At 47.1% G+C, this 23250-nt stretch overlaps 1 protein-coding gene across 3 annotated transcripts in view; it reads left to right on the top strand.

Moving 5' to 3' along the window:
* The window catches only part of CACNA1I (calcium voltage-gated channel subunit alpha1 I), a 94388-nt gene that overhangs the window by 67165 nt on the left and 3973 nt on the right, over positions 1 to 23250 (top strand). Inside the window, exons 18-34 of one of the 3 annotated variants that reach the window (XM_074826702.1) lie at positions 669 to 737; positions 1664 to 1848; positions 2190 to 2316; positions 3434 to 3559; positions 4042 to 4131; positions 5125 to 5317; positions 6396 to 6547; positions 8190 to 8299; positions 8905 to 9038; positions 9774 to 9844; positions 13586 to 13664; positions 14234 to 14355; positions 15161 to 15499; positions 16129 to 16275; positions 20563 to 20679; positions 21065 to 21233; positions 22108 to 22304. In XM_074826702.1, the coding sequence (XP_074682803.1) occupies positions 669 to 737; positions 1664 to 1848; positions 2190 to 2316; positions 3434 to 3559; positions 4042 to 4131; positions 5125 to 5317; positions 6396 to 6547; positions 8190 to 8299; positions 8905 to 9038; positions 9774 to 9844; positions 13586 to 13664; positions 14234 to 14355; positions 15161 to 15499; positions 16129 to 16275; positions 20563 to 20679; positions 21065 to 21233; positions 22108 to 22304 (2427 nt within the window). The remainder of the gene's footprint in view (positions 1 to 668; positions 738 to 1663; positions 1849 to 2189; positions 2317 to 3433; positions 3560 to 4041; positions 4132 to 5124; positions 5318 to 6395; positions 6548 to 8189; positions 8300 to 8904; positions 9039 to 9773; positions 9845 to 13585; positions 13665 to 14233; positions 14356 to 15160; positions 15500 to 16128; positions 16276 to 20562; positions 20680 to 21064; positions 21234 to 22107; positions 22305 to 23250) is intronic. The other 2 variants (XM_074826703.1, XM_074826704.1) reach the window with 2 other exon arrangements.

The following is a 23250-nucleotide window of genomic DNA, read 5'->3' on the forward strand; positions in this document are numbered from 1 at the left end:
TTCACATAGTGTGTGCTTCCACTGCAGGGTCTTATAATGGGGAAACCCACTTTATAATACAGTAATCTTAGTTCCCTCCCTCTTGGAAAGTAAGAGGGTCCCCCCAGCACCTGCAGTTAAGAGATAACTGGCAAAAGGGGCAGGGACTGGGAACCAACATGTGGAAGTAATTTCCATTCTGTAGGAATGGCATGTTATCATTCACGTATGCTGTTTTTGAACTATCTTGGAGATTGCTCAAACTGGCAAGTGAAATTTTTTTTCTGCATGTCTGTCTTAGCTGACCCCCAGACTCTACTGCACTTACACACAATCCAGTGGTCAGTGGTCAGCAGCCCTTCAGGAAGGAGTCTTAGGGCAGCGCAGCAAGTCAGGACTGAGCAGCACTGGCAGAATGGGGCAGAGAGCACCTTGAAACCACATTTGTGGGATGCATTGCAAATCTCATCCACTGTGCCCTTGCAGAGTTGTGTAGGATCCTGTCCCAGCTGTGGCACAGGGCTTAGCCAAAAAGCTGCCCAGCACTGACCTTTGCCAAGGGGACCTCTCTTATTTCCACATCTTTCAGACCCTTCACAAGAAAGCAAAAGATAACAAATTCATTGGAGGGGTGTGACAGTGTAACAAGAAGTCAAGATACATTTAAGGCCTTTCTCTGTTTTTTCTAGGAGAGAATCTTTCTCACTGTGTCCAACTACATTTTCACAGCAATTTTTGTAGCTGAGATGACACTGAAGGTAAGTTACTGGAGATGAACAGTTCAGAGCCTTTTCCCAGTGTCAGAAACAACATGGTTCATGTTTGCTCAGCACTCTTCTAAAACCTCTCCATCTTTTCAGTGTGACAGTCCTTCCCTCTACCTTGGTAAAGGCAGATACTGTCTGAAATTGAGTCTCCTCTTGTCAGGCATGGAGGGATGTTTATCCTAGGTTTTAAATCCAAAGGGATCTTAGTATCTGGGAGGGATAGCTGGCCTTCAGATATGGATTTTGTAGTGATGTCAAATGTCTATTCCCTTTCTTCTGGAGCAAGAATGGGGGAAATAGCAACAATATTAATAACATGCTCTTAGTTGAGGTATTTACTCAATAGGTGTCTAAGTACTTTGCAACAATAGGGAAATCTTGTTATTCCCCTCTTGTGATTGGTAAAGAATCCTAAAACTGAGTGCCTGAAGTTAAACCCCTAAAATTTGGGCCATGATTTGCAGGGTGTTCAGCTCTCCCCAAGGCCAGCAATTTCTGTAGTACCTGCTGGTGTCAAGAACTGCTGAGAATCGAACCATCCCTTTAAGAGCCAAAGTATGGGTTTTCATGCCCGATTTTACCTCCCAGGTGATCTCTGGACTTGGAGACTTGCCCCAGGTCTGTGGTATGGCAGGGAAAGGTTTCCTACACGTTCTCTACAGTGTCCTGTTACTCAGGGAGACAAAGGAAAGGTGAGAAGACACCATGGCCCTGTTATTTCTGGAGTTACATGCCACCACTTTCCCCAAAGATGTTTTCCTTCATAGCCTTCCAGGTGAAAGGAAAAGGTGATGAGATGACATTTCAGTGTCATGTGGAGTTGATAAGTGTTCCATATCCTCTCCCTCTCTCCACAGCTGCCCTCTACCAGGCAACATGAAGAGGAATCATTTAAACCCCTCTCCCTTCTCTTGCAGGTGGTCTCTCTAGGCCTGTATTTTGGGGATCAGGCTTATCTCCGCAGCAGCTGGAACATCTTGGATGGCTTCTTGGTCTTCGTGTCTCTCATTGACATTGTAGTCTCGGTGGCCTCTGCTGGCGGTGCCAAAATCCTGGGGGTGCTACGAGTCCTCCGGCTGCTGCGCACCTTACGTCCCCTCCGGTCAGAGCCCCACTGAGCCCTCCTTGGCCCCCTCTTCCCATCATCCCCCCTCCCCCAGAAAAGTCCCAGAGTCAGATCCCCCTGTGCCAGGCAGAGTATGATCTTTGACAAGCCATAAGCCACAGGAAAGTTCCCCTTAGCCATATGGCTCTGGCCCTGAAGGTACCTCATCAGATAAGCAATCCATGGGACGAAGAGGCTTTTTGATCACAGGATACTGATCCCCACTGATGGGTCACTGCACAGGGAGATCAGAGGTCCACTGCTGCTGAAAATGCTTAGCTTAGGCCAAACATCCCTGCCCTGTCCCTCTGTCACCCCTCCCCTTCCTTCCCTTCCAGAGTCATCAGCCGAGCCCCTGGCCTGAAGCTGGTTGTGGAGACGCTCATTTCTTCCCTCAAGCCCATAGGAAACATCGTCCTCATCTGCTGCGCTTTCTTCATCATCTTTGGCATCCTTGGCGTGCAGGTAGGTTGTTACCGCCCATCAAACAGCCCCCATGCCCCCACCCCTGCCATGAACATCTGTACCCCCAGGTGCTACAACAGGGACAGGGAACCAAGCAGAGCAGGAAGGGCAGGCAAGCCAGGAAATTTTCTGCACCTGCCCTCCTTCATGAGCTGTCTCCCACCCTAATGCCCCCACAGCCTTTAGCAAGGACAGCCAGGTGCTCAGCAAGTGCAGGCATTGCTGGATGTGCGAGACAGGAGTTCATGCTCACACCTGGCAGGAGTTGGATCAGGGTTTGGGTCAGCATTATAGGGAGAGCCCAGGGCTGGCATAGCACAGAGCTCCCTGGGCACATCCATTCATGCCACAAGGGCAAGCAGCTCAGCACCTGCTTGCACAAACCCCACCTCCAGTCAGCTCTGTTTCTCCCCCTCGCTCTGAGCCTAAATCCACCCACAACTTTCTTTTATTTTTTTATTTAATCCTCTTTATTTTCGGCTGTTACATTGCAGAGGAGCAAGGGCGTGGGTGTTACTTCCATCTCAGGGAATGCACTATACTTAGTCTGTGCTGATGCATTTGTACAAATGCGCAATCCAGTACCTTCCATATGGGGAAAGGAGCCCTGGGCAGAAGAGCCACAGAAGTGCAGTGCAGCTTTGAGAAAAGAAGTATCTGAGAAGCAGGAGATTTTTTTTTCTGGTTCTTTAAGTTCAGATGAGATCTTCTTTTCCTAATCAGCCCTCTCAGTAACTAGGAAGCAAGAAGGGGAGATTGCTCTTAGGGACTGAATAGAAGATTTTTTTTCTTTTTGGGCCAGTGGCTCTAATTGCACCCGGAAAGGCTGCCCTAAAGGCTGTCACATGGAAAGGGCTTACAGTCACTGCTGGCCTGAGGCAATGGAGGAGGCTGAAAAGCCAGGTGTGGGTTTGCAAGGATGGCCCTTGGTCCTTAACAATGTTTGAGCCTGTGCTCTACATCGTGTTGGTGATCCTCCCTACCTGTTATGCTCCAGTTGGCTTGCAGCACTGCAGCCCACCCACCATCTCAGGAGCTAGGAGCACTTCTGCACATTCCAGGGAGCATGGGAAACCCTGTGGGGAAAAGGGCTGATGGGGTCTCTCTTCTCCTGCAGCTCTTCAAGGGCAAGTTCTACCACTGCCTGGGAGTCGACATCAGGAACATCACCAACCGGTCTGACTGCGTGGCCGCCAACTACAAGTGGGTGCACCACAAATATAACTTCGACAACCTGGGGCAGGTGAGTGTGCCTACAGGCCCTGTCTCTGATGGGAACCAGCACAGGGTTTGTCTCCTCCTATACATACCCCTCCTCAGGGCACAGATGCAGTGCCTGGAAAGCCTGATCCCTGGGCCAGGAGGGGCGGATATTTGATAAGGATATCCATGCACAAGCTATGTCACTAGTGGGTTGGTATCAGGATGATGCTTACAGGTTGTGGGAGAAAGAAATGGTGGCAGCAGAGAGCTTGATTTTCTTTTTCCTCCTGCCGTGAAGCAGATGTTCTTCACAACCTCTCTCCTCTGGTGGGCCTGGCTGCACATGGCTTCCTGTACCCCCCTCCCTCTCCTCCACGGGGGAAGGAGCAGGTTTTGATGTATGCAGACACAGGCAGGAAGAGTATTTCAATGTTGTGTGTGTTAGAGCATAAACCCACAATTTTTTTTTCCCAGCCTGCCAGATGTACCTGCTCCACATCTACTTTGTTTTGTATGTTGCAGGCTCTGATGTCCCTCTTTGTTCTGGCTTCCAAGGATGGCTGGGTCAATATTATGTATAACGGACTAGATGCTGTGGCTGTTGACCAACAGGTACAAAGACTTCATTGTGAAAGGACCTTTTTCTGTTTCCTTGGGCTAGTAAGGCAGAAGAATGCTTTAACATCCTGCTTCAGACACCTCCTTCAAACCAACAGTTCCTTTCAAGGCCCTTCTGAATCCTTTACTCATCTATTTGAAAGGGATCAGGATCATGCCTGGTCCATGCAGGGAGGTGTAGCTGTGACTGTGCAGTGGGTGTCTAGTAATTCTCACCCTCTACTCTGGAATCTCACAGCAGGCCTTTATCTATTTGCAATGATGGAGCAACAATACGATGTGCCTTTCTGGGCATGCTGTCTCCCTCCTGGCCCACAGATGGTTATTTTAATACCCTGTAAAGCAGGGACTGTTGGGCTGCTGCCCACTGCATCCCTATTCCTTACTGCTAGGATAATGACCTGTATAGTGTCCAAGTGTAGGCACCTGCCATGGGATGCAGTACCACAGGCTTGAACCTCAGGGATGATGCTCCATTTGCCTCTGAACTTCTACACAAGGTACACCACTGTTGGTTTTGTAGGTTTTTGTCAGGAGACCCAGTCAAAGTCAGGGCATCACTTCTTTCCGAGCCTGAATGACATTCCTATTCTGGTCTCATTGCCGTTTTGGTTGTGTGTGGATATGGTCTCTACTTGCCCTTGAGCCAAAGGTGTTCCTGGTGCCTGGACCACCCATTTTACCACATACTGGTGTTGTACTCGACCTGCAGCTGGGGTTGTGCCTGAATTGTGGGTGACTGTGCAGGTGGGCCCTTGCCCTTGACTCTCACCAACTCCATCAATTGCCAGCTGATGCCAAAATCCAGTCAGCCAATCAGAAACTGCCTTGCTTGTAGCCCCAGCTCTTCTCAGCCCTCTCCCCTGATTTCTATAACTCCAGCCCACCTCCCCAGCAGCCAATCACCATGGCAAGTTCCACCCCCATCATTTCCATACCACTGTGCATCCAACCAATTGACCACCCTTCTTCTCCCCCCTCCTCCAGCCGGTGACCAACAACAACCCCTGGATGCTTCTCTACTTCATCTCCTTCCTCCTCATTGTCAGCTTCTTTGTACTCAACATGTTCGTGGGGGTGGTGGTGGAGAACTTCCACAAGTGCCGGCAGCATCAGGAGGCTGAGGAGGCGCGCCGGCGGGAGGAGAAGCGCCTGCGCCGCCTGGAGAAGAAGCGAAGGAGTAAGACACAGCCTAAGTGTTTGGTCGGTTCGTAGGCCAAGGTTTTCTGAGAAAAACCTTCTCCTCTTCTTTTTCTTTCCTGATGGACTGGTCTCCGAAATGCATCGCTTGTGGCCACGCTCTCAGCCTTCCTCCCCGTGCCACTGCCGTGTCGTTACACACCTCACCGGGGCGGTCTGGGGAAGAGGGGTGGCTGATAAGGTCTGCTGGGACTCCGGGAAAGCCACTGGGGTTTTAGCACGCTGCCCCTTGGGAGATAACATGTACCAAAAATACCCCTGTGCACATGCTGACGTGCACTGTCGACAGAGGACATGCACCTTGTGGGCTTGGGATAGTCCCACCTGGGCTTCCTGCAATCCAGCTGGTGTTTGGGGGAAGACCTGGACAGACCATCCTTTGTGTTTAAACCCAAATTTAAAGAAGAGGAGGGGAAAAAAAAGAGGAAGACCCCTGTGTTTTGTTCCTGGCTCTTTCCATCAATGTTGCAGTGTCACTCCTTGGGGTCCCAGACCCTCTGTGGTAAAGCAAGCCTTCTTCCTGTTGTTTCTGTCCTTTTCTGTATTACCTTTAGATAAAAATTGCGAAAGCATACTTGTCCTTAGAAATCATCCCTACTACCCCAGACTGATGGTTTTCTTCCATTCACAGCCTGTGGGCATGCTTTCCCTTCCTCTCTCCAGTTTTTCCCCTCTCTCCTGTGACACTCCGGGCCTCTCCTGGAACCATCTGCTCCCTTTTATCATTTGTGATCTTAATTTGTCGAGGCATGAAATGCTGATTTAGCACCATTCCCACAAACATAGACTAACAGATTTTCTTCCTAGCATTCCTTTCCTTGTCTTTTTTCTACTCATTTTCCCCACTTCTACTTTTCTCCTTTTTGCATTTTTTTCCTTCCTTCCTATGTCCCCTATTGTTTACCCATCCTTTTCTGTACTCTCCCCAACCTTCATTCCCCTTTCTTCCAAAACCTATCACCACTCTTATGCCTGCTCCCTCCTCAGTGTTTCTTACCCATTTCTCTCTTTCTTCCAATTTCCTCCTAACTCTGCCCATCTCCCTCTTTCCACTGAAGAGGCGCAGCGTTTGCCGTACTATGCTACGTACTGCCCCATACGCCTCCTTATTCATTCGGTCTGCACCAGCCACTATCTGGACATCTTCATCACTTTCATCATCTGCCTCAACGTGGTCACTATGTCCTTGGAGCACTACAACCAACCTGTGGTGAGTGAGATCATGGAGATAAGCCCTGCCTCTAGTCATTATGTTATTTTGCTACAGCTCTCTGATGTACCAGCTACAGCTCACTGACTACCAGCATACGTAGGACACTTGAGTGTCTCTAAAAAATACTCTTAAAATATTGCAAGACTTAATGTAGTAGGCAAAGTTATGTATGTATCCAGAAAGGTAGCCCCTACTCAGACACTTGTTATCCATTAAAATCAATAGAGAGAAGGCATCTAAGCAAGAGTCGGGCCCCTGGAAAGCATGGTGCAATTAAGTCTCTCTGCTTTATATTATTAAGTGGGTATGTGGGTCACCCAAATTTAGCTGCCTGGTCTGCTTTATATGTTCCCCTGGATCCTAACAGGAGGAGTGGTGGAAGCAGCAGTGTCCTGGGAGCTTCAAGCTTTGCATCAGATTTCCAAATGTCAGTCCAATTCCCATGTCATATGGCCTGAGCTGAGAGGATTAGTGTGGCTGGTTGTGTATCATGGGATGGGATGTCTTTACTAAGCCACCTTTTTTCTGTAAGAGAACCTGCAGGGCCAAAGCACTGAGCAGAGCCCCTCTCAGCTGCAGGGGGTAATGCCCAGAAAAGGGCCTTGAAGGCCAAATGAGTTCTATACTTTGGCTGAGGAAGACCATGTACCTCTCAGTGTTCCTGGTAAAGCTCTAGATGCCTTTGATGGAAAAAATGGATGCTGCACATATGAGAGGAGCTTTCTGCCTTCGTATGTAGACAAAGCATTCATCACATCTGCCTGGTGGCATTTCAGTTTTCTCTTCAGGAGACCCTTGGTTTAAGTGACAGCTCTGGTGTCTGAGCAGATACTGTACAAGATAGCCCAGGCTTTGATCAGGAACTGAATCTGTCTGTCCTCATTCAAACCCACTGCCAGGCTCCTCTGTTTCTTGCCCATCTTGCCCAACTGCCCAGCTTTTACCTTGCCCTTGATGGCGCCCAGTTTTACTCTGCAGGAACTCTCAACTTTTATCTGTTACCATCCTCATGTCAGGCCCTTGTTCCTGAACTAGTCACTCCTCTTCCTTACCCCTCAGCTCCTTCCCCTGGAATGTCGCTCCAGCCATGCCAGCCTGCTGTCAGGCTCTGCTAAATAATCTTGCCAAAGTGCTTGACCAGTTCACACTGGTCCTCAGTGATGGAGAAGGGGCAGCACATAAAAGAACCAGAAGCCCAATGGCTAAAAGATATGACATATACCTGCCCCAGACCAAGGCACAGGAGGGATTTCATCCCATCAGAGATGACATGTATCCACAATTGGAGTAACCTTTGTGCCTCACTCCTGGTTGATAGTTGTGCCAGTGCCATTAACATGGTGGCATCCAGAGGAGGCTGATAGTACTTCGTGGATTCCTCTTGCAATAGCCTCCTCTTCCCCATTATGCTGAGCGGTACAGGAGAGAAGAGCATTAATCAATTCTGAGAACAACGTGGGGCAGAGGGGCCGGATGGAGGTTGCCCTTAGTAGACAGCCCCCACATTCATGTAGGTAGGAGTCTTGGGGCAGCTTCCCCACCCCCCAGTGAATTCCTGGCACTCAAGAGAGTCCCCCCATAGGTTACATGCTTGATGTTGCTTTTGCCTCAATTCTTTACCCTCTCTTTCTGCTGGCAGTCCCTGGAGACCGCCCTCAAGTACTGCAACTACCTGTTCACCACTGTCTTTGTGTTGGAGGCAGTCCTCAAGCTGGTGGCATTTGGTCTGCGGCGATTCTTCAAAGACAGGTGAGCAGAGGGTTATGTCTACTGTGGCTGTGGGACAAATGGGTTTGGGGTGGAGGTTTTGAGGATGGATCCTTATCTGGAGTATGAGGTGGTAGCAGAGTGCCCTGACTGCCTCCCATTTCTGCACAACATGGACCTAGCCTCAGCCCCTGTGAACCGCAATGCCGAGGCAGTAATAATTGTTGTCCAAAAATTGCCTCCTGGTTGGCATCTGCTGGTTAGGCTAGAAAGCAAAGGAGGTGGGGTTAGAGAGAATGTTCTTTTCCTGCCCTTGAGGCAAACCAGTAGCATGCTGAAGCAGAATGTATATGATGAAGCTGGTTTGAGGTAGTAAGGTCATAAAAAGCTGAGCCGATTAGTCAAAGCATGGCACCATAGTAACCTAGCTCCATGCTTTCAGATCAGGCTGGCTTGCCTCTGGCTGCTCAGGGTGTGTGCAAAGTGAATCTCTGTCTGCAAAAGCCCATATAGGCTGACTCAGAGTGGGGCCTCGAATTCATACATAAAGAAATATTTAGGTTGAACTGGAGACAATTCACTTTTTTTTTCCCAGGGAAATGGAAAAGCTCCATCTTCCTTTATTCTCTTCAATTTTTCTTCTTAAGGTGGAACCAGTTGGATCTGGCCATTGTACTGCTGTCTGTCATGGGCATCACACTGGAAGAGATTGAAATCAATGCTGCTCTCCCAATTAACCCCACTATCATCCGGATCATGAGGGTGCTGCGTATCGCTCGGGGTGAGAGAAACACTGGCCAAAGGCAGGGGTGTAGGCGACCATGGAGTGGGACTTGGTGCCATGACTCATTGAACAGTGGCTGTAGAGTCATGGGCTCGCCCTGTCCCTAGCACTGGGAGGGAGGTAGGGGATGTGACGAAGGACAGCCTGGAGGCTAAGGCTTCCTTTAGCCAGGCATTTAGATGCAGTTGTTTTAACAGGAGGTGAAGGACCAGGAGGGTGAGCAGATCATGTGAGAGCTGAACTTCCCCTGTTATTCTTTTATGGGGCAATTATGGCAGTGGTGTTTGGAGAAGGGGCCACCCAGCAAGTTGAAGTTTGCACAGGGAGGGGACCGAATCTTCCTGGTGGTGGCCAGGGTGTGCTAAGCTGCCTTAACAGATGGTGGCTGGAGGAAGAGAAAGTGATGTAATGAAAAATCAGAGCAGAGAATTGAGATACACTGCTGGGAGAAAGAGGGCTCTTGGCCAAACTGTCTGGGTGAAGCAGAAGAGGCCTGATAGGCATGGGTGGCAGAAGTAAGAAGGAGATGGACGGGAGGAGAAGGAACCACTGGGGTTGTACAGTCAAAAGAAGTGGGAAAAGGGAGAAAGGGACAGAAGGTGACAATCTAGTTTTTCTAGGGCAGGGGGAGATAGGATATCTGTCTTGTGCTACTGCCATTTGTAAGTCACACAAAGGATGGACCTTCTGAGATCAGTCTCAGTGACACTTTTCTTGTGCTTGTTGTGGCAGTCCTGAAGCTACTGAAGATGGCCACAGGAATGCGAGCACTGCTGGATACAGTTGTTCAAGCTCTGCCACAGGTAAAACAGACCAGTTCCCCCAAAGACTCTCCTTTTCTACACTCTTTTTCCAAAGGGTTGATTCCTGTGGAGTCTCAGAGGTGGTATCTATTGTGTTGTGCAGGCAACTGCCTGAAGGTGATGTCCAAATGTTCATGTCATTCATGGGGGTACAGCTCTCCTCATGTAGATGTTGTCCAGGTTATCGTGTCAGTCACGGGGTTACAGCTCACCTCACATCTCTGTTCTCCAGTGGGTGAATGAAATAAGGCTTGATTCCTGGATAAGGGCAGATTTCTTCCCATCACATCTAGCTAGTGTCTAACTGCTTATGACTAGTCCCCAGCTCCTCTGTCCCCTTTCCATAAGAAGGGAAGAGTGACTGACAGTCATTTCAGGAGGAAAGGAGGTCTTTGCATCTCTGCCCCTCTCACCCATCCCTGCATGTGCCCTCTTTTTCCCGTCTCTCTTTCATTCGCACTCCCATCACTCCTTTTCTTAGCCAGTGCCTCCCCCTTCCTACTTGCTTTTCTTCCTCTCTCCTTCTGGATCCCTTTGTGTTTCCAAGCCTCTCATGTATGAGAAGCAGTGACACGCTCTGTTGTGGCTCACGCAGCCGGCAGTTAAGTGTCTACTGCAAGACAGCTAGACAGGAGGATTTCATGAGCTGTGAGTGGCAGCTGTTCCCAAATGAGATGCTGACATGGCGCTTTACACAGGCTTCAAGCCCACTGTGAGGATCCTCTGTGATGGATGAGCAGCCAGGGAGACTGGTCCCCTTCCGTTTGGATCCTTGAGAGAGAATTCTTAAGCAAGGAGTAATGGCAGCAAGTGGTTCTACTGATCATACATCAGACCATTCCCCTGCCAGGCCCCGAGCAGGCAGCTATATTGCATGATATCAAAATGCATGGGCATTTGTCAGTTGATTTATCAGCTAATGTGCCAGTCTCAGTGAGTGATGAAGAGCTGAGAATCAATCTGAAAACAGCATGAGTAGTTACCCACGGAGTTTACTTCTGATGTTGGTGACCATAAATGTCAATCTGAGTTAGATGAATCTCATGGCACAAAAGTGAGGGGGGAAACACTGTGATCTTTTATAGATCCTGAGCTCTGTCTGATCTCCTATGCTTTTTATTAAACAATAATAATTTGTGGTTTTGTCTAATAGTAATAATTATATAATTCATATGTAGGATGTATAATAATATCGTCATCCAGGATAGCTGGGGTCTGAGATACACTGGACAATGGAAGGAACAGGAAATTAAGGGTGTGCGTATACCAGGCAGCTTTGAGACAGTAACGTTTATTAGTTCTGGCTCTGCTGCCCCAGGCTGGCTCAGTGCAGCTTCTTTGCACCTTGCTCTTTTCCATTCCAGGAGCCACAACAGCTGATTTTTCTCAGGCGAGGATCTGGAACAGAGCAGGTCTCCAGATCCAGTGTCTGCATGTCTGTGGCATGTTTATGCTGCAACCCAGATATATGCACACAGGTGTTAAGAGCTGACTGAAGTATATCCAGAAGCCCTTGGTAAGAGGACTTTGCAGTATATTTATACTTAAACGATGAGACTCAACTTCTACCCCCAAAATATAGAGAACAAATAGGAGGAAATGTTCATATCCCTGTCGTGTAGATGGAGAAACTGAGTCATCAGGCATTGAAGTGTTTTGCTCAGGGTGGCAGAAAGCACAGCTGGGACCTCAGTTCAAGCCTCTGAGCCCTGCTGTCATCCTAGGCACAAACCACAAGCATATTCTTCCGTACTTTATAAATTCTGGATTTTCTCTCTCCCATTCACCTACAGCTCCTTTGCTAACCAATGTGGCAGGTCAGGTCTTTTGGAGGTCATTAATATCTGCCACAAAACCCTCACAATCAGATGTCGAAAGGTCTGGCCTCTAGGTATTCCCTGGAAGGTAATAACAAGCAGTACTTAATCCTCCCAGCATCAAAGCCTATGATCAATCCACTTCCTATTGACTGGCTTTTGCTTCCTTCTGTAACAGGTTGGCTTCATTTAATAAAGTTATATAACAGAGGGATCAAAATCATTCCATAGTTAAAGTTGTGTAAAAATCTGCACTTAAAGCAGGGCCAAAATCCCCCAAGTTTCACTGTTAAGATTGAATTTAGTCTCCATATTTTATACACTGGGTCTTCAGGGGACAACTGAATTATCTGTAATATTATTCTCCAAGATTTATCGCCTTTGTGAAAAGAAACAGTTTAAAATAAGCTGTCCTTTGCCTTGCACTTTTTCCTCCTGTCGACCTTTCTTTTTATGTTCCTAGAGCACAGACTCACATCAGGGATCTTGGCTTGCTAATGGCATATAAGGCGTCTCCAGTTGTCCTGTTTCAATTCCCTTCCTGTCTTTGTTATACTGCAACAATTCTTGATAGTGAATAGAGCTTTAATTTTAAAGAGCCCTTTGGAAATGTAGCCCTTAGCTAAGTTTTATTAAGTTCTTTTTCTTAATGCCCTGTAGACACAGACCCAGAGGTGTGTGTTCACAGCATTTACTGTGGTGTCCAATTTAGTCATCAGAAATGATTCCCTCCACTGAGTATGTAGGGAGCCAGGATCTGGCAGCCCAGGGGAGTGGGTGGGCTGAATCATTTATTTCTCTCCTGAGTTTGGATGGCACAGCAATTGCAATGACTAAATTAGACTCCTGAAGTGGATGATCCTAACAAAGGCCCAGTGACCACGTGCATTCAGACCAGACAGTGTTCAGTTTTTAAAAAACATGCATATACCAGTTAGATCCTTAATTTTTCCCTGCCTTCTCTTGTTCCACCAACAGTGTGCTAACCATTACTGGCATTTTCCATTACTGTTCAGCCTACCTCTTCCAAAACCCCCTCCTGCTTCTCCCATATAACCCAACTGCCTCATATGCTGGGAGGCAGGAGATTCAGAGACAAGCAGTGATTTGGGAGAGTGAGGACTTGGGGGCAGTGCCCATATTGCTGGTGGCACTGCTGCCTTTGTGCACCACAGAGCAGCAATCATCTCATTGGGGGGTTTCCAAATGACACCTTCTGGAGGCCCAGAAATCAGGCTTTCACCTATGATCCATGAGATGCAAAGGAAGCCCTGCTTCCTCTCTTGACTCCTTCATAGTCTCCTCTTCTCTCTTCTTCTCCTCCTCTCCACACATTTCAAAAGTGCTTCTTTTTACGTCTTCCTTCCCACCTGCCTCCTCCTTCCACAAGCCCTGCTGTAACCTTCACATGTAGCTGGTGCTTTGCCCCACCATGCTCTGCCTGGTTCATGGCAGGAGCTGATTCACTTGTGTCCCTGTCTCTTTGGAGCAGTGCTGTTGCGCTCTTCACGTGAGCATAACTTCAAGGGACTTAGGCGGTTTGGTAGGGCATGTAGCACTGCAGGACATGTCTGTATGCTGTAATCCATAGCTTGTCCTTCACCCAGCCAAACTGGCTTCACCTTCTGTGCCCCTGCTCCAATGTGTTTGTCTTCATCTGGCCCAGAAGCTGCACACTTCAGCACTTCAGTCAGCCCTGGCCATAGCTTGTGCTGGAGTGGAGGTAACTGGGAAAAGAGCATCCTTCAAGTCCAGTTGCAACTGGTACTATCACTGGTGGTTTCCCAAGAGTTGAGCAGTTGTTTGGTTGCATTTTAACACTGGGAATTTGCTAGTGTTCTCTTCAGGCTTTGAAAGACAGAAACACTTGCCTGTACAGATGAAATAGGCTTTGGGGTAGGCTGATCATGCCATTTGCTTTCAGGTGGGAAACCTCGGACTCCTTTTCATGCTCCTCTTTTTCATCTACGCTGCTCTAGGAGTGGAGCTCTTTGGAAAACTGGGTAAGTCTCAAGCAGACCATGCTCCTGTGTGAGCTACAGACCTGCTGGAAAGCTGAGGTTTCTCAAAATCAGTACTCATTCAATAACAGGACTGAATTACTTGATGACCTTTATTCTCCCTTGTGTGTAATCGATGTAAGAGGAATTTCCCTCTGAATTGTTATTGTCCTAACAAAATAAAAGCAGTGTCTGGTTTCTCTTTCATTCTTAAACGTTTGCTTTTTTGCACTGCCTACCTTGATATTGCCTTCAAGATTACAAGAAAAACTCAGGGAAAGTTTGTCTACATCTCTTTCCATGGAATGTTGATCAAGAAGAAAGGCAGCATAATGACACATTGGGAGGATACCCCTGAGCAACTGAGTTACACTGTCTGATATCCAGGGGCTGGGCCGTCAGGGATTTTTCTGTATTGCTGGGCAACAGCCAACTGTTGGGCAGGGTGCTGATGCCATTACCTGAGGTCTCCAGGCTGTGAGAAGCCTGAAGTCCCCTTCCCCAGTTTCTGCTGTTGATCTAAGGGCTGTCAGTGTGTCCTCCGCTAATAACTGTGATCCCCTTCCTTTCAGTATGCAATGATGAGAACCCCTGTGAGGGCATGAGCCGCCACGCCACCTTTGAGAACTTTGGGATGGCCTTCCTCACGCTTTTCCAAGTGTCTACTGGTGACAACTGGAATGGGATCATGAAGGTAACTGGGTCTCAGGGGTACTGATGTCCTTATGGTGGGGAGGGAGAAATTCTGATGTGTGCTCTGTTCGGAAGTGCTTGGGCTAGAAAAGGGAAGGAGTGCAGGATCTGGGTTGCTAGATAAGTTCCCCGCTTGGGCCAGTCTCCCTCCCTACCATGGTAACTCAGACCTTGACCTCATCTAGTCCTACAGACATCTGGCTGAGAAAAGTGAAAATTATCCTTGGGAGGAACAAGAAGACTGTCCAGGCTAAGAGGGAATGTCCACTGTTATAAGGCCTGTTATCAAAGCTCAGTGTAGGTGCTTTGGACATGGCACCCATCTGCAGAGCTACCAGGGCAATCCAAAATGAATACTTTCTTTCTTCAAAGGACATGGAGAAAGGAAGGTTCTTTGCACACATATGGTGCTTTTGAGTCTGGATGGGAGAAGGCAGTACTAGACTGCTCATTTTTGTTCTTGCTCACATGTGTGGGGCTACAGCAGCAGCAACATGTGATGGTCTGGAAGTAGTTTGCTCCATACACATTTGGATGTATTTGCTCTGAAGCAGAGAACACATGATCAGATAGTGTCCCAGATTCTTTGAGAACCTCATGATCCCAGAGGGTGTGGAGTGATAGAAATGTTTGCTGCCTTCTTTACATTGGCTTCAGTGTTCTTTGACATAAAGAGCATCCAAGTTTGTATTCTTACTTTAGTCCTTCCTCCCTCCCTCCCTCCCTTCCTCCCTCCCTCCCTCCCTTCCTCCCTCCCTTCCTTCCTTCCTTCCTTCGTTCCCTCTCAAACCCAACTTCCCCTCAAGGATACCTTGCGTGACTGCAGCCACGATGACCGAAGCTGCCTCAGCAACCTGCAGTTCATCTCCCCACTGTACTTTGTCAGCTTTGTGCTCACAGCCCAGTTTGTCCTCATCAATGTGGTGGTAGCTGTGCTCATGAAACATCTTGACGACAGCAACAAGGAGGCCCAGGAGGATGCAGAGATGGATGCTGAGATTGAGCTGGAAATTGCTCATGGGCTGTGCTCCCGCAAGTCAGGCTCCCCAAATTCAGGACAGGGAAAAAGATCAGGAACAGGAGGAGGCGATGGGAGAACAGATCCTGAAGGACACCTGTGCATGAGATGTTACTCTCCAGCACAGGTGAGTACACTTCTGAGCTTACCAACAAGACTGTGGCATGTAACTGTGGGGAGAAGCTGGGCAGCCTTTGATGACTGAGGGCTTAGTGATAGCAGGTAGGCTCTTCCACCTCAGGGTGAGAGGTTTGCTTTCAGTGATAGACTTCTGAGTTGGTAGCATCATGTGGGGACAAGGCTGTGACAGCAGTGGGTCCTGTTCATTGGCATCATGGTGTAGGAACCTGAGGGCCAGGAGAGGAGGGATGGAGCAGATCAGCTAAAGGTGTGTTAGGAGCAAATTGGAGAGGGAAGCTCAGGAGAAGAGAGTGGGGGAAACAGCAGATCAGGAGTGAGGCACTACAGCAGAGCTGCAAGGGAGGCATGAGCAGTGCCGTGGTGCACTGACAGTGAGTGAAGACAGTCCCTCCTCCTTTTTTTTTTTTTTTTTTTGCATTGAACTCTGGCACCTTTACACACCCTAAGGAGAAAATGCTCCCCCAGTGACCCTGTGCAGGTACCTGCAGAACAAGGTGCTGCTCCAGATGAGTCAGGGTGGAGAACCCAGCCCCAAATTCACATGAAACTTTGAAGCAAAAAACTCAGCATTCTTAAAATGATCTCTCCCATCCTCCCCCCTTTCTTGTCCCCTAGGAGAACTTATGGCTGGACAGTGTCTCTTTAATTATTAAGGACTCCTTCGACGGGGAGTTAATGATCATCGATAACCTATCGGGCTCCGTCTTCCATCATTACTCCTCGCCGGCCATGTGCGAGAAGTGTAACCATGACAAGCAAGAGGTAACCTGCGTACGAGGATGCGTGAGGGGACTCTCCCCCCAAGACCTGCACACCCACACCCACGTTGCCCGCAGGTTGTCTGATGTGTGCTCCTGGCTGTAGATTGTGTAGACAGAGAGCTTGTTGACCTGTGTTTTTCATCTGCCATGAATTGCTGATACTGTCTCTAGTACAGGCCTGCCCTCCTTTAGCCACAGGGCAATGTTTGAGGTGGTGGAAAGGTGAGATGTGCCAGGACACAGGTCAGGAGGGACTGAATAAGCTGTAGAGAAATGATTGTGAAGGCATCCTGGCAGCTCTTGTTGTGTTGAATTCTGCAAGAAAAGCAGAGGTTCAAGCTCCTGTTGTATGGAGGACTCAAAGAATCTCACCCTAATGACAGCACTCAGGGGCAATTCAGTGGAAGATTTAAGCATGTGTTTTGTCTTCATTTTAAGCATATGCTTGCTTATTCCCTGTTGAGGTTGATGAATTAAGAACATGCTTAAATGTTTTGTGGAATAGAGTCACCATCTGTGAGCAAGGATTGGTTTGTGGTGAAAACCAGTTAATTAGTTTGAGCAAAAACTAAATAAAAATGGGCCCAGTGAGAAAGTTTGAGAGTCTCTTTTCTGATGTGGAACCTGTTAGCTGAGAAATGGGTTGTTGCTAAGAGCAGGACACTAAATGGCTTATACTTGTGCTTCTAACATTAGTAGATGCTTTGGAAAACTACTTCCTAAGCAATTAGTCTTTTCAGGATGTGAAACTTCAGGAACAAATTAGTCTGGGAGAAGTTAGGTGAGTAGCAGAAATAACTTTGTTTCTGAAATAATTTTATTGTATTTAAGTGCTATGATCGTGGTCATACTTGTGACAGTAGCGTGGCTCATCTGACAGTAAATCAGTAAATTCATCAAGTAGCAATCTTCACCGTCTCCTTCCCTGAAATTGACTTGATAAGTTGCTATTGCTTATAAAGAAACCAGGAAACTTGGGAAGAGAGCAGAATTGGCAGATCCATGTTTGAAGAAAACAATATTTTGTTTGGCTTCAGATGCCTAGTTCTGGTGCTCTAATTTTTTTCAGCCTTTCAGATATTTACTTGTTCTCATAGCTTCCCTTTGAAAGTATCAAAATGTGAACATTGCTGTAGTTTATCAGTATTGCAACACTTCACAAACGGATGCTGCATTAATGCAGCTAAATAACTAGTTTTCATTTAACTGCAATTTCCACTGCTTTATGTAAGTCCTTATATTCAGCAATTGGTGCTCAGCCTCTTCAGAAAATCAGGTCTTCTAAGGCATTCCAGAATGATTGCCCCAGAATTAAGTAATTTGCAGCTAGTTTTCTGCATTTGAAAACCTTCCAGATAGTCTTCGGTATCTTGCCTAGGAATGAAGACGCCAACAACAGATTTTCTTACCTTCCCAGCAAGGAAACTAGACAGCAAAATCTTCAAGTGCAACCCACAGCCACAGCAAAGAGTTTAACAGAATAATCAGAACCAAAGAATTATTCTTAGATCATATTTTCTAATGGCTGTTATAGAGCCATAAATTATTTTTCAAAATTGATATTTCAATACATCTAAAATGTGGAATTGAAAAGAAATTATCTATATCTGCAGGAATAACTTTAGTAGTTAAATGTAGATATTTTATTTCTGATCATATGAATCAAAACTACAGGTCAGGATTTTAAATCATGGTTGATCATGACCTTCTCTTCATATTTCATAGTACAAAAAACATTGAGGAAATTCCAACAGGAAATCGCTACACGTAGTCGTAGCTAGGCTTGTCCCAGCACTAACACCAGCAATGAACATAATCATTAAATTAGAGGGTACTCTGGTACATCAAGATATCCTAATGTGCATTGTACACACAGACAGAATTGTACTATCTCATAAGAAATCAACAAGTTATATAGGAAAACCAGTTTTTATCTAGTCCTATTCAATACATGTGTGTTGAACAAAATAGTACGCTTGCTGCCTGTCGAATCACCCTTAACTCTGCCCTTGTGAAGAAGATCACATATTAGCCAAAAATGTTCATTCCCATTTCATTTGTAGTTTAATCTGTCAAGATGCTGAGCACAGTGGAAGAACACAACACTTAAACATATGCTCAAAGTTATTAATATGTGCTAAACTTCTTGTTGCAGAGTAGAAGTGCTCAGTGTCTTTCCCAGTTACACTGCTGGCATCTTATTTTCAAATCAATTATTTGTTTAATTAAGGATTTTTGTAATCATGGCTCTTTTTTAAAAGATATGTTATATCTTCAACTAGTTATTTTCTAAGGGATATCTGTGCATGGTTCAGTGTCTCAGGTTTATGTCCCTGGCAGTTTTCATGGATTGTGCTCCTAGTGTACCACCACTCCTCCCCTCACTGCAATTTAAAGAATTTTTTTGTTCCTCATCTTTAGTCAGAAGATTTTTAAATATTCTGCAGCAAGGGAAGCTATAAGAACAAACTATCTTTTTTTTCATACTGCTAACCTCTTGTCTTGTCATAGCTATCCTTTCACTCTTGGGCTGGTTGACAGTTAGACATCTGTGTATTGGTGGCTGATAGTGTGTTTAGCCAGTGGCAGGAGTTTGCCAGTGAGCAGCGGTGAACCATGTTTCCACACATGCAGTTTATCTGTTCATGACTTCGTTGATTATGTTTTTCGTGTAGATTCCAGGGTGGCCAGAATGTGTGAGCAAGCAGTTCAGTGAAGAACAGACTATTCTGGCTTTTGTTGAAACCCTTTTTTATGGATGAAGGAGGTAGTCACAGACGTTATCACATTTCACGCTCGTGTCTCTACAAGCACAGCTGTAAGGCTGTTCTGGTGTAACAAGCACTTAGGCGAGTAATGGATGAGTACGCACATAAGTGGGACTGAATGAAGACTGTGTTTCTCTACAAAAGTAGTTGCTGACTGGTGGCTGTGTAGCGTGCTTGACATAACTTCATTGTGGGCTCTCCGGTGCTTCTGTGCTCTGAGCAGCAGTTGTTGGTTTTGGGCTCTCTTCACAGTTGAATGGCACCATGTTCCTGTGTCAGAATAATATCCCAAATAAGGATGTCATTTGTGCCCTTTATTTAAATCCAGCTCTGGTTTTCTGTCCTGTTTATTCAAAGTGCATTATCCCTTGGATGGAGACCTCTTCCAGTCTCTGGCATTGGCACAAGCCACTAAACTCCCAGCTCGAAGGAGTCATCTCTCCAAATGTTCCACCTGCTCTTGTAGTACAAAAGCTGTATCCACCTCTTGCAAATGCAAACACAGCAGGGGACAAGTTAAATGGCCAGGAAGCAAGCTGTCCTGACTGAGACAACCCTGAATATAGCTCTCAAGAGTCAGGTGCTGATGGTGGAAACTGGTGGGACTCTAGAGACCAGTGACTGAAAGCCCAAGCACAGGAGGGACAGAACAGCTGCTTAGGCTATTAGAAGAGGGAGATGCTTTTCAGGCATTGTGGGAAAGACATGTCACGCAGAGGGGACTTGAAGCTTGGAGGAAAGAGGATGGGAGAGAGGCACATGTGGTATGAAATAGGCCAAAAGATGAAGCAAGGTCAGGCATGGGACTGGGGCAGAGCTGAGGCTCAAGATGAGAAAGATGTAGTAGTCAGACTTAGTTTCAGAAAGCAAGAGAGCACAAGTATGAGTGGGCGGGAGGGTTGAGTTTAGGGACAGAGAGCAGGATGGGAGATGGTGCTAGCTGAGGTCTTGGGTAAGTTAGAGGTGAGGTAGAGAGGGAAGACACAGGGAAGCTGAAGGGAAACAGGGTTTCAGTGATGAAGGTAAGAAAACATAAAAAGCATGATACTGGCATGTACTGCAAGAGGCATGACTATCCCTGGAATGAAAACACCTTTACATTTAAGCAGGGCTGTCTGTGGCCCCTTCAGAGAGAGGGGCTCCACTCCTCATCCTTCAGCAGAGCTGAAGATCACTGCCTTCTCACCAGCCTGAGGGAGTCCTCTTCCTGCCTGGCTTTACTTGCAGGGCTTTGTGCCATCTGTATCCCTGGGACAGATTCAGGACTCCTTCCTCCAATTCTGGCACTAGAGGAGCATGGACTGGTGGTGGGCTGCTTGCAGATATGTTCAGCCTTCCATAAAAGGTGGATTCTCCTGCCCAGCCCAGGTCTGGGTTAGGCAGTGCCTGATGTATCCAAGGAATATAACCTAAAACTGATCTCGGGTCCACAGGCTCTCACTTATTCACCATAAACAGTGTGACTGCTTGAAATATGGATGCCAGGCATGAACTGTGACAGCTCCTTTCCCTTCCTACAGGTCCAGCTGGCTGAAATGGAAGCATTATCCCTCAACTCAGACAAGTCCTCTTCCATCCTTCTAGGAGATGAGTCAGACAATCGCAGCACTTCTCAGCTGAGTCCGAAGGAGATCAAGGTTAGCCCAGGGCAGTCATAAGCATGTTGCACCATGTGCTGTATTTCTGTCCCTGCTCATTTAAGTGCTCTGTATTCATCCAAGTGTCTCTGCTGAGGAATATAAATTCTGGTCATTTTCCAAGAGCTTCTCCATAAACACATATCATGGAGAAGGATTTGAGGAGAAAAAAAAAAAGGATGTATGTTTTTGAAAGGTCTCTTCACTGTTGTTAGCAACTTCCTCTTAATGAGCCTAAATTTAGGGGATTTGGGCTGGAAACCTGAGCATCTCTTAGCTAGCTTGAAGGTATCTTCAGAATCAGCCCTTCTTGAGGCTTTGACAAGTCTGGTCTGTCGTCTTCCATTAAATTTCACAAGGCTTTGTCCTCACTTATTTTTTCCAGCAGCATGGCCAGGACAGCCCTGACTCCAATTGGGTAGGTGATCTGGGGGAATGTCTACTCCCAATATCCAGTGTGGATGGTTCTACAAACCCGGACAGTTACCTGTGTGAAATGGAGAAAACATCTTTCAACTCAGTCCAGTCTTGGCTAAAGCATGAAAGTACCAAAGGTGAGCATGGATCTGATCATTCTCCAGGTCTGCTGGAAGTGTGAGTTGGTTCAGCTCATCTGCCTTTCTCTTGCCTCCCCCCTGCCAGGAATGGAGTTAATGTGATGTGGGATTACACTAACCAAGAATTAGCTTTCAGTTTGCCAGTCTTCAGGAACGGGGTGAAGAAGTTCCTTCTTTTGTTGCTAGATCTTATAACCTCCCTCAAACTTGCCTATGTGAAGTATCGTGAAAGCGCTGATTCCCATTCACAGTAGTGGACCCATGCACGGTCAGAGAAGAGTGGGAACAGACTCCCCTGACATGCCAGTTGGATGAACTGTGCTCACTTGGCATGGTAAAATGTTGCTGCCTACTGAGACCAGGCTCCTCAGGTACAGGTTCAGGGAACATGTAATACGTGTCTGTCCTTGGTGGAAGTGCTTCAGTTGTACTCTTGAGCATGCTCTAGCCTCCTGTGGTCCCCAGGTTTCCACCAGTTTATTTATCTCCCTTCATCCCTTGCCTTGCAGGATCTGAGATGAAAATCCTCTGGCATACATAGTTTAATCAAGGCCTTACAGCTCAGCATTTCTCTGTGAGAGCAGCAACAGGAGAATCAAGCTGGGCTGCTGCTTTATGGCTCTGAACTGTGTTAGATCTTCTGGGTCTGGTGCAGGTTTTGGTCCTTGTGTAGAAAGTGGGACCCATGGTGTGATCACTAGACTAAGGCTTCTTGGCCAGGAGCGTGTGTTACTAGATATCATCCGTACACTGGACTTGCAGGACCCTTGGTGTAACAGCAGCAAAGGCACCAAATCAGATGGGAAGACACTTCAACATTTTTTTTTTCCTGTTTCTGTTCTCCTTCCCATTTCTTTTGGTGCTTTGTCAGTCCCTCCCAGCCCCTTCTCTCCAGGTGCGTCTTGCCCTCTGTTACCTGTACCAGCAGAATTTTTCCACCCAGCCATCTCTGCCACTCAGACAGGGCCTGAGAAGGTCTCATGTCCACGCAACCTTCCTAAGATCTCCCTGCAAGGCTCATGGGCATCACTGAGGTCTCCGAGTGTGAACTGTTCACTTCTTCATCAGGTGAGGACCCCTGCTTCCCTCTACTAGGAAAGCTTGATCTTCACATCACGCCAAACCAGAGGGAGCTGAAACAGGGACGAGGGCAGAGGAAGGAGAGAGGAAGCTGTGGTCATGGGCTGGGTGACCTGGATCTAATCTGTTGGAGGAGCACAGTGGACTGCAGAGTGCTGGAGGGTTGGGGAGGAGAGAGGGTTGTATAGTAAAGGGATGTTGTAAGGCTCTCACTCCCTGAAAGCATATATTCTTCTGCTACAGATCAAAAAATAGTTTGACAGCTACAGCTAGCCCCAAATGAAGATGAAATCATGTCACCTTTCAGCTAACCCCTGGGTCCCCTGCACTGAGTGCGCTGCGGACACCTGCATGGACAGCATCCACTGTGTGAGCCAAGGAGGTGACAGCCTCCTTGGCTCCTCTTAGTGCCATGGCTCCAAATCATGCACCTTCTTGGTTGGAACAGGCTTCTCCCCACCTACCTCCTCCACAGCCCTTCATGCCACATCCACACGCTGCATCCCTGAACTCACTGTTTTCCCCTGTCCACTTAGCTCTTACATCCCAGAAAGGTGCTATCTCTTTCTGAAAAGGCAGCTATTTCTCACTAGTGGAAGAGAAGAATAAAAGTGATGAATAAGATTAAGTGTCTCTGAAGAGCAGAGGAGGCAGAGATGAAAGTCCAATAGAGATCCCTGTTATTGTTTGTGGAAGATACTCCATGAACAATTCCTATTGAGGAGTACAGGGACATTATTCTAGACAAACTAAAAAATAAAAATGAAATCTTATGTTATCCAGTTCTATGTGACAGACACTGTTGGCACAATACTAACGTGTATAAATTTACCAAGGATAAATATAGCCTTGAGCTGAGACCACTGAGTTGTTGCAGTGTTGAAACTTCTGGTACAAGTTTAGACATGAAGAGAAAGAGCTCTGGAGCTGGCAT

Source organism: Strix aluco, chromosome 5 (genome assembly GCF_031877795.1).
Source record: "Strix aluco isolate bStrAlu1 chromosome 5, bStrAlu1.hap1, whole genome shotgun sequence".
NCBI classification, from domain to species: domain Eukaryota; kingdom Metazoa; phylum Chordata; class Aves; order Strigiformes; family Strigidae; genus Strix; species Strix aluco.